Source organism: Sinocyclocheilus anshuiensis, unplaced genomic scaffold (assembly GCF_001515605.1).
Source record: "Sinocyclocheilus anshuiensis isolate Anshui unplaced genomic scaffold, SAMN03320099.WGS_v1.1 scaffold3811, whole genome shotgun sequence".
In the NCBI taxonomy this organism is placed as follows: domain Eukaryota; kingdom Metazoa; phylum Chordata; class Actinopteri; order Cypriniformes; family Cyprinidae; genus Sinocyclocheilus; species Sinocyclocheilus anshuiensis.
The window spans coordinates 58,732-69,269 of NW_015556410.1; the positions used below are offsets into that span (position 1 = coordinate 58,732).

General features: G+C 37.7%; 1 protein-coding gene across 1 annotated transcript in view; it reads left to right on the forward strand.

Moving 5' to 3' along the window:
* Positions 1 to 1,933: 1,933 nt before the first annotated feature.
* The window catches only part of LOC107676315 (uncharacterized), a 127,527-nt gene continuing 118,922 nt past the window's right edge, over positions 1,934 to 10,538 (forward strand). Inside the window, exons 1-2 of the mRNA XM_016470844.1 lie at positions 1,934 to 1,962; positions 2,926 to 3,086. Coding sequence (XP_016326330.1) covers positions 1,934 to 1,962; positions 2,926 to 3,086 — 190 coding nt within the window. The remainder of the gene's footprint in view (positions 1,963 to 2,925; positions 3,087 to 10,538) is intronic.

Below are 10,538 nucleotides of genomic sequence, written 5' to 3' on the forward strand. Positions count from 1 at the left end.
GCAGTCTTTCTCCATCATGTTTGGACTTAATGGGCCTCATTTACGAAACGAACGACAGGTCAGATTGTGCCGAGGACTTATCTGGTTCCTGTGGTCTTGTGCCAATGGTCTTCAAGATCTTCGCAGGGGATCTGTCTCGGGGGCAGGGATGCCATAAGGGGGGGAAGGTTAGGACGATTCTAAGGGCCCGACGATGGAGGGGGGCCCCCTGAGGGAGAAACACGATTTCTACCGAGGGGAATGCGATCGCGTGGGGGACCCCCTGTAACGCGATTTACCGAGAGGAACGCGATTTCTAACGAGGGGTCCAAAGGATCCCCCCCAGAACACAATTGTGATTCTACTGAGGGTGACGCCCCACCCCCCGATAGCGGGGGCCCGAGTGAATATGCTGTCCAGGGGGCCCAGAAACCGCAGTGGCGCCCCTGATAATAATAATAATAATAATAATAATAATATGAATCATGTTAGTTGGCTTCATTTAGCAAACAGATATTACCTTCAGTTATTTCCACACTTAATTATACCTGTTAAAATGTATTGTATAAGCTTTTGTTACTTTCACTGTTCATTTTAATGGCTCCATTGCAGCAGCTCAATATACTGTAATCACAAAATGTTTTCCTAAAATAATGCAGGGCACCACTCGTTATACATTATACGAGTGCACGCGTACTATTTTGGTGATGTAATTTGCATCATGCGCAGTGTACATGGACATACGCAGCGCGCACACTTTGTATTGGTGCAGAATGAGAGAGAAACTTACAGCCTAGCGCATTTCACCCAGTCTGCTAGTTTCACTTCTGCTTTAAATAAAGTTGTGTATGCTTGACGTTTAAAATAAATGCTGTTTATAGTGAATGCCCCTATAATTTTTGTTTGTTTTATATTTACGATTTAGTTTTAATCCAAATGCATGCGCTAATGGAGCGAACAGCAATCAAGAACATGCAACAGAAGTGCGCGCTCTCGGACTCTCTCTCTCTCTCGCTCTCTCTCGCTCTCTCTCTCTCTCTCCTTACCATCAAATAACTTTAGTAACTTGTGCATTGTTTTACTTACTTGCTTTTGACATATCTGACCGAACTACAGACTTTCCAGTGATGTCTGTGAGATATTCACTCGACAAGCTCGCGCATCTGTGCAGCTGCGAGCTCAATCCACTCAGTGCTCTCTATCTATCGGTATCGGTGCATCCCTAAAACTAAATATATGTGATTTATGTTTTTCTTCTAAAGTAAGCAAAGCATTTTACATCCCAATGTATTCTTTTCATAACTCTCTTGAATAGATGTTAAACTTGTATAAATAAAAAAAATCTATACTGCTTTTGTGAATGGGATAAGTATCAGTATTGTCTGATTCAAGTTGCTCATCTGATTGTTCTTTTTAATTATATGTGGATAATGCAGCTGATATGAAACATATGTTTGTAGCAACATGAATCATAACTGCAATTAGACGCGGAGATACTCTTGTTACGTTGTCTGTCTCTACTGTAGTAATAAGCAGCTGTGAGTTTAACAAACAGTACAGCAGCATGAGATATGAAATTGTTTTACAGAAGCTGAATTTATTTCATGAAACATTTGGAATTGCCAGCAAAGGCAATTATATGGTTCTCGTTTAGTCATTTTTTGGGTAATTTACTAGGAACATCTATTTAGGTGAAGAAAATCATTATCATTTCCAGAAGAGTTTGTTATGATAAAGTGTTTCTTCAACTTCGAAGACTTTTATGTCCGAGGGGTTGATTTTTTTTTTTTTAAACTAATAAATTTCACATTTTTGTTATGTAGTGGTCACATTATAACCATTTTGTAAACACATCTCTATGCTTTGTTTATTTTTGCTTTTTTTCTCTCTCTCTGGAATGCTTTTTTGTATAGATTTTACTGTTTCACCATTGTCCCAGACTCTGACTTCCTATATGGAAATACCAGTTGTTACAATTGTCAGGTAAAACTGTGATAATCTAAACAAAGAATGAAATAATCAAAATTTTGTCAGTCTTTCATTTGTGGATTAATTTATGCAAAAAGTGTGAAAATGTTATTTAATTGTGCGTATTTACGATGTGTAAATGCTAACTATGACATTAACCTCAATTAGAGGTTATTTTTTATTTTATTTTACTTTATTTTTGACCCTGGACCACAAAACCAGTCATAAGGGTCAATTCTTCAAAATTGAGATTTATACATCATCTGAACGCTGAATAAATAAGCTTTCCATTGATGTATGGTTTGTTAGGATAGGACAATATTTGGCCAAGATACAACTATCGGGAATCTGAGGGTGCAAAAAAAATCAAAATATTGAGAAAATTGCCTTTAAAGTTGTCAAAATGAAGCACTAAAAATGAAGTACTTACTAATCAAAAATTAGGTTTTAATATATTTACAGTAGGAAATTTACAAAATATCTTCATGGAACATGATCTTTACGTAATATCCTAATGATTTTTGGAATAAAAGAAAAATCGATAATTGTATTATCTTGGATGTATTATTTATGTGTATTGTCTATGATTAAATATATAAAAATGGAAATGGAAACATTATTTAATCCAAAAATGTATTTTCCAGAGCTGTCATTTCAACCACAGACTGCTATAAACCACAATAAATCATTTGAGATATATGGTTGAAATAGAAATGGTGGGAATAATTATGACAGAGTTCTCCTGTAATGTATTCTTAGACACTTTTGGACATTTTTGTTGACAAAGTGTAAGAAAAAATGTTTTAAGAAAGTTTATTTTCTAAGTTAGAAAAGAATACCCAATTACAGTGTTCTTACGGACCAAAATAAGTTTAGCAACGCTTACCACAGTGAAATAAACTTGATTTTTTTATGCTATTGTAGCATATGCACATGTAACTCCTTTGATTGAAAAGCATGCTTTCTATTCTTCTGAAGTGTTGCTGTTGTGTTTGGTGTGGCAGGTGGCTGTGTGAAGGGGGACCCCCAGGGCTGGACCCATGAGGAGTCAAAGAAGATGCTCGCAGCCTGGGCGCGTCTGCTCTTCTTAGCCATGTGGGTGAGAAACGCCACCAGTGGCCCGCTCTCATTCAGAATAGGTGAGTAATGTCTGCCGCTTTCAAGCTGTAAAGCACATCACTATCTATGGCCTGTATCTCTCGTTAGTTCTTACACTGAACGGTGTAATTTGTAATCACTGTTAATTAAAGTGATGGGGTTTCACACCAGATTTGCTGCCTTAAGGCGGACTGTAACGCCCAGAATTAACACACTGGAAGAGGAGAATGAGCATGCGAGTGCTGCTTGTTTTATGTTGATGTTGTAAACAAAGGCTAGTAGAAAAAATGTACGGTTTCTGGTGTTGTAACACTGTGGAGGAAGCTGCGTTGAAACAGATTGTGTCTGACTCATAGAGCTCACTCTCTATATAAAGATACCTACTCAGTTCACTTTTCAGGTAAATCAGCCTACAATTGGCTTACTTGTACAGTGGAGTTCAAATGTCTGAGGCCACATTAAAATATAGGAAGGTTTTAGTTTTTACATTAGGTTAATTGATTAAGAAAATTTGTGACCGTGATCATTGGATTTTGTACAGATTTTAGGACACAATGAAAATCTAGAATAAAAAAGAAAAATTAAACCTTGAAATAAATACCAAACTCTTTTTTTTTTTTGTAGGTTTCTGGATTTAAGTAAGTTTTTCAGATTTTATTTGACATTAGGTCAATTGAATGTAAATTAGTGGCATTGATTATGTGACTCTTTGTGCAGACGGTTAGATGTTTCATGCTTTTGTTGAATCACAAGATGTTTTTTGGATCATTTTAAAAACATGCTTGATCCACATGACCATCAAGTTTCACACAAAGTTGTGGAGTTTATGCATCTTGTCAAAGAGTAAGACATTCTGAAATTCATGTTAATTTTTAAGCCATTTTTTTTTTTGGTGACTTTTCGACCTCGTAATTGTCTCTTCACAGTAAAATGGAACTGAGAAAGTATTTTAAAGGGATAGTTCACTCAAAAATAAACATTTCTGACATGTCAGTTCAAATTTAGCCTATACGACTTTCATTCTTCTGTGGAAAACAAAAGAAGATAATTTTAAAAATGCATGCCATGCATATATGTTAAAAAAAAAAAAAAAAAAAACTTTTTCCATACATTATTACAACCTTACAAATTACATGATCTGTATCTTTTTTGTCCCTTTCCTTCCCTTTCCATACATAGAAAGAAAATGGGATCCGATGTTGTTTTGGTCCCCATTGACTTACGTTGTATTTTTTGACCATACAGTGGAAGTCAATGGGAATCTAATCTGTTTGGTTACCAACATTCTTCAAAATATCTTCTAAAGGTATTGCAACATTTTAAACAGTCTTTGGCTCTTTAAAGTGGATACACACACCATGTTGTATCACCAATGACATTAACGTCCAAAACATCGCATTGGATGTTTTTTTATTCACGAGAGCACTTCAGACTTAGCATTAATGTAAAATTACTTTCAATTACATGCTCCCAGAGAGAGCGCTAATAATGTCAGTCATAATGCTGAAGTATAATTAAATGCTAACAAAAAATTAGCGAAGGCCTCAGATACTCGCTTAAGAGATGTTGTTTTTGTGAGTTGTGTTTATTAGCGCCCACACAGCCTCTGCCTCACTGGAGAAAAGCATTAAAGGACCTTTCCCTCATTAAGGAAATGAATATAGCTGTTTAAACTGACTTCATTATGGTTTAGAAGGCGAACTGAAAGAGAAAAAGCGAGACGGAGCAAAAAAAAGAACCCATTTAATGTAGGTCTGGGCTTTCAATAATGATGAAAATGTTGTCTAATCTAACTGGCGCCATATTGAGCAGTGCAAAATGTAAATTTAGTTCCAGCTGATTTAGCAAAGGGGAACACGTGTGGTTTCCCATGTGTTGTGTGTACAAGTGTGAAGCTTTTAATTCACTGTGGTAAGGCTCGGTCGTGAGATGTTTGTGCTCGCTAAAAGAGCATTGATCTGCTTATTCGGTGGCATATTACAAAAACAATCCCTCTGATTCCAGCGGCTTGGGGATCAGATGAGGCGGTGTGCTCTCATCTCCACAAAACAAGCTCCTGCTTTCGTAGATCAATTATTAAGCAGCCAATGCCGATCGCCGCCTCTCCAGAGCCTCTGCCTCTGTCATCTTCTTTGTCATTCAAACGCCGAACAAAGCGCTCCCAACTTACCCGGGTATGGTTGGGTAATTAACCGGCGCTGCTCTCCTCCTCCACTTCTCCCTCGTCTCCTCACCTCCTGCACCTACGAATGCACCTCCGCAGCAAACCCTGTTTATTGCTGTCTCGTTTAGTTGACGATTAATTAAAACGTGTGGTTTCTGTTTTTACCGCTCCGATGCGAAGTGGCTCTGCCGAAGGTTGTGTAAATAGCGCGGGCGGCATTAACATTTTTTCTTTCCCTGCACGTTGACGTGATGCTGACTGCACTGCAGGAGATGATATTTAACACTGCTGCCCCTCCAGTACGAATGTCACTGTCTGGTTTGCGCAATGAAAGTGTCAGGCCAAAATAGCATCACTTTGGCAGTGAAACAGATATGTGGTGTTTGGATACTCTTCCCCAACTTGGGATGTGTACTGGTGTTCCCACCTAGCTTCTTAACTAGTTTAAAGAGATAGTTTGGCAAAAAAGAAAATTCTTTCACAAGCTGTATGATTTTTTTTAGAAGGAGATTTTGTTTATCTCCTAAGCTCCTAAGTGAATGTTGGCTGTCAGGTAAGATTTTCAGTAAATATCAGTTGGCTTCAGAAGACTTAGGCTAGGGCTACATTCAGACTGCAGGCAAAAGGCAAATCCGTATATGCAAAATATGTCCGATTTTCCATAACAATGTGAGCATCACAAACCACATGGAATATGATCTTTTCGAATCTTATTTGGGCTGCTAAGATATGTGGTCATAAATCAGATACAGGTCTGATGTTTTGCAATGCAACTTTAGTCTGAACCTCAGAAGAACGTATGCTAATGCTCTAATTAAGTTATTGGAAATGTATTTCTTAAAGTTCTCTGAAAATTAAAAAAACTGGACACTTTTAAATGTTTTAAAAACGTTTAAAAACAAATGCTTTTGTGCTAATCTTTTGAGAACAGGGGTTTATGAAACAGGGGTTTTCAAAGTGTGGGTCTCGCAGTGGGACAAGGTGGGTCATGTCAAGTCACTCGGCTGCCTTCTTAAAGGGATAGTTCACCCAAAAATGAAGATTCTGCCATGAATTACTCACTCTTAGTACCACATAGGCATGGGCCGATAACCGGTTTCAAGGTATACCGCGATTTGAAAATTTCACGGTTTCAAAACCACTAATACTTTCACGACCCTCCTCCTCCTGTTGGTGCGAGCGAGCAGTCAGTTACGTGTGTGTAGGATGGGCGAACTTAAGGAGCTTCCCCTGGAACTTACGCGATCGGCAACTGGACGTTTTTTGTCGTATTGCAACTCGTCTCTGATCTGGACTTGTACAAACAAATGCAATCATTTTCCAAAATGTCATTTATGTGAAAATATGAAGTCTGTAAATGGAGAAAAGTTTACGTGGTATTTTATTTTTATCTCTTCTCTGTATAGTTCATATTAAAGCAGTGTTTCAGCGCAGTGCTGCTTTGTTTACAGCGGTAACCAAGGAAACGCTGTATCTGGTGTTCCATGAGCGCCTCCTGCTGTCAGAAAGTGAATCTGCATCTCATTCAGAGCTTCTGCTGTTTGTTTCGTTCAGGCATGTAGTATAATGCTGCGTTCACGCCATATTATAATTACCGTAATTTCGAGATGACAGCATGTGACGTTCTACTCGGAGCTGTTCATGTCCTCGGAATTATGCTTTTCTATGGCAACACTATCGACGCCTAAACAGAGCCTGCAGTGGTCAAGTGGTACAGCGGTCACGTGGTACAAGTCGTAGCACTCAGAATACTCCCAGTTCACAAGTTGTAATTATGAGTTCTACGAGGACGTGAATGCTTTTTACAAGTTGGAATCTCGTAATTTTTGCTTAAGGTTATCATACCGTCAAAAATCTCATACCGGCCCATGCCTAGTACCACAACACATGCAAATGCATTCCAAGGTGCAACGCTTCCAGGTTGTACGTCAGAACGCCAGCTCCTGTGTCAGCAGCATCACACGCATACAGAAATCGTTGAATGAAGTCGTTATTTTTGTTTTCTTTGCACACAAAAAGTATTCTCTTAGCTTCATAACATTACGGTTGAACCACTGATGTCACATGGACTGAAAACTCACTTCACAATATCAGTTGAGTGTTTGAAAAAACTTACTTTTGTGATCTGATTTGGCTTCTTTTCATAGAATGAGGCTGAAAATATTTGATAGTATTCTATACTGTAATAAATTCTATGTCGATTAGCACTGGATTATAAAAATATATTATTCTTATGAAAATACCAGAAATGGCTTGAGGATCAAAGATAAAATGTAATTGCTGTGGTCTTGTGGATATTGTCTTCAAGTTTAATCATCAGTTAAATAAATATGCAAATGATTTTTCCTACCACCTCAAGAAGTTTTCATTCAATATAAAAATAAACCTCGTTGTCATGTTCTAGCCATTTATCTTTCAATAAAAATAAAACTTTTCATGTCCTTAAAGTTGTGGCAGTTTTTTCTATGGTATAGAAAATGGTTTAACTGTTGTTTTTTGTTCAAAAACAAGAAATGCTAGTGATTTTAGTTAGTAAATGCTTTTATATATCTGGACGTGTCTTTGAATGATTTTCTCTGTCTGGCTTTACAACGATAAGCTGTAAGTTACAGAGTTTGTAATGCTTCCATGACTTTTTCTCATGTGTATCGAATAATTGACGGTGCGCGTGTTTGTCAGCCTCGATACAATAAACGATGAGGATGTAAAGAAAAATCAATGCTGAAATTTATAGATTTTGCTTTGGATAGTACCTTTTGCCCAGCTCATTTTGTGCCAGATAACATCTCAGACAGCCATCACTGTCAGCTCCCGCTTCTAAAAGTCCATTCAGACATGACCTAATGTGCGATAGAGACAGCAGCCGGAGTGCTGCGATTGACTCGGTGGTGTCTGAGAAGCAGATGACCCTCTCAGGTTTATTATAACTTCAAATGGTGACCAATAGCTGTTCTCAGGCTGTAAAAGCATATAAGTAAGAGTGTATGCAGGTGCAATGCACATGTATTTGGTGTGTGTCTCTTGAGAGAGGTGGTATATAACTCAACTGGATCACAGCTGGTAAGGTAAGCTGCTAGGCCATTTTTTAGACCTGCAGGGGGTTTTGTACTGAAACACAGTGATTCATACTTTATGGCTGTTGTGGTGTCTGAATGCAACATAAACCAAAATAACAATAGCAGTGCACTAGATGGGTCCAGTAAGAGTAGAAACATACCTTGCCTCTGCTATTAAAGATACATGACAACTTTTAAGTTCATTTACTGTGTGTAATTTAGGGTCAAACTATAAGAACAAAAAATGTATGCATGTGGTAGATGCTTTTATTTGAAGGTTCAGTACATCGATTTTATCTAGAGATTATTACAATATTAAAATTCAAGCTATTACTGAAAATAATTTTCGTGTTAATGGAATAGTTCACCCAAAAATTTAAATTTAGTCAACATTTACTTGCCCTCATGTTTTTACAAACCTGTATGAGTTTCGTTCTTATGTTGAACACAAAAGAAGATATTTTGAATTTTTTTTTTTGAAGAACCAAACAGTTGTTGGTCCCAATTGACTTCCATAGTAGGGAAAGAAATACTATGGAAGTCAATGGGAAAAAACTCTTCAAAATATTATCTTCTTTTATGTGCAACATAAGAAAGAAACTCAAACAGGTTTGGAACAACATAAGGGCGAGTAAATTGACAAAATTTTCATTTTTGGGTGAACTATCCCATTAAGGCAAATAACTGACAACTATGGAGTAAAGTTAAAGTAAATAAAAAGTAAATAGAGAGAATTTGTTGACATGCACCAAAATCTAATATTGACTCTGATGTAGTTTGTATACAGATACAAACTTAATATATAAATATTTATACATGGTCTTTTTATGCCTTTATTGTGAGAGGACAGTAGAGAGCTGACAGGAAAGCACTGGGATGAGAGAAGGGAGCAGGATCGGCAAAGGACCTCAAGGCAGGATTCGAACTCAGGTCGCCATGAGCACAGTTGCACTATATGTCACCGCACTAACCACAAGGCTATGGGCACCCACAATTATTTATATTTTAATAAAAGTGTTAACTATGGCCTTAGACAAATCTCAAAATGTTTATTATTTTTTCATACAATACCATGTATTGTTTCATACAGCATTACAGTATCGTGTATAATCAGTATTATGTTGGGATGACTAAATTCACTTGTAGCATTTAAAATGACAAATTTTTATTTTTAGTGCTCAATTTTTTTTGTTATGTGAGCATTTATTGCCATGCATTTGAATATCCAATGCCGACAGATACAACATATATCTAGTATCCAGTACTTAAGTATTGCACATCTCTAATTTTACCAGTTGTCAGTTCCCTGAGATTAGAACACACGACCTTGACATTGCTATCACTAAATTCTAGTATTTGAGCTACAGGAACACCTGCACCCACAGATGTGTGTACAATTTTATAAGTGCCAGTATCCAGGAATTTGACAGAATGATGGAGGCCTGAGTGTGTTGTCTGGATAAATGATTGCTAGGATAGTGCAAGTCACACAGTCAACATTCTTCGGATCACATGGTTGAACAAGCTCGAAAGGGTTCTGCTAGTGTTTGTGAAATGAACCTCAGTCGTGACTTAGTTTCATAACAATCTGATGGGTTTTGTCATAACTTCCCATGCAATCATTCTAAGCTATTTAAAAACTCAATGTTCTCGTCCTTGGGGAAATTGTTTGTGACATTCAGCTGCTTTGTAAAAGCCTTTAGTCACTTATTCTCCACTGTGTACAAGGTTGATCGTGATAATACATGCGAACAGATCCAAGGCTTGGGTATTTTCAGCAGTTAGAAATACACCAGATCGTTTAGGGTCATGCACTTGAGTCAGAGTTTCACTGAGGGTCCTGTGACGTTTACCCACTCGGAGCCAGACAGGGACATAAGCAACTGACAACCCAACACTGCCAACTTCTGCCATCCAACAGGACCATTTGGCTCCCTCTGTCTCCATCCCTTTATCACGCCTGCAAAAACACGACAGGTGCAGCTATTTACCTCCCCATGTAGTCTAGAAATGAATTTCTCCCCAGAGGGTGTGAGTGTGAAGTGACCTTGTGTCTTTGCCTGACAGAGCTGTTGCTGCGGGACTCCATACATCAGAGTGCGGGTGCTTGACATCAGCTGTTTATTTTACGTGATATACATTTGTGAAAGTAGTAAACTGTTAAATTCTTACAAATTTATGGTCTGTTAATATTAAATATATCTGTTTTAAAGGGGTCATATGATGTTGCTAAAAAGAACATTATTTTGTGTATTTGGTGCAATGAGCAATGA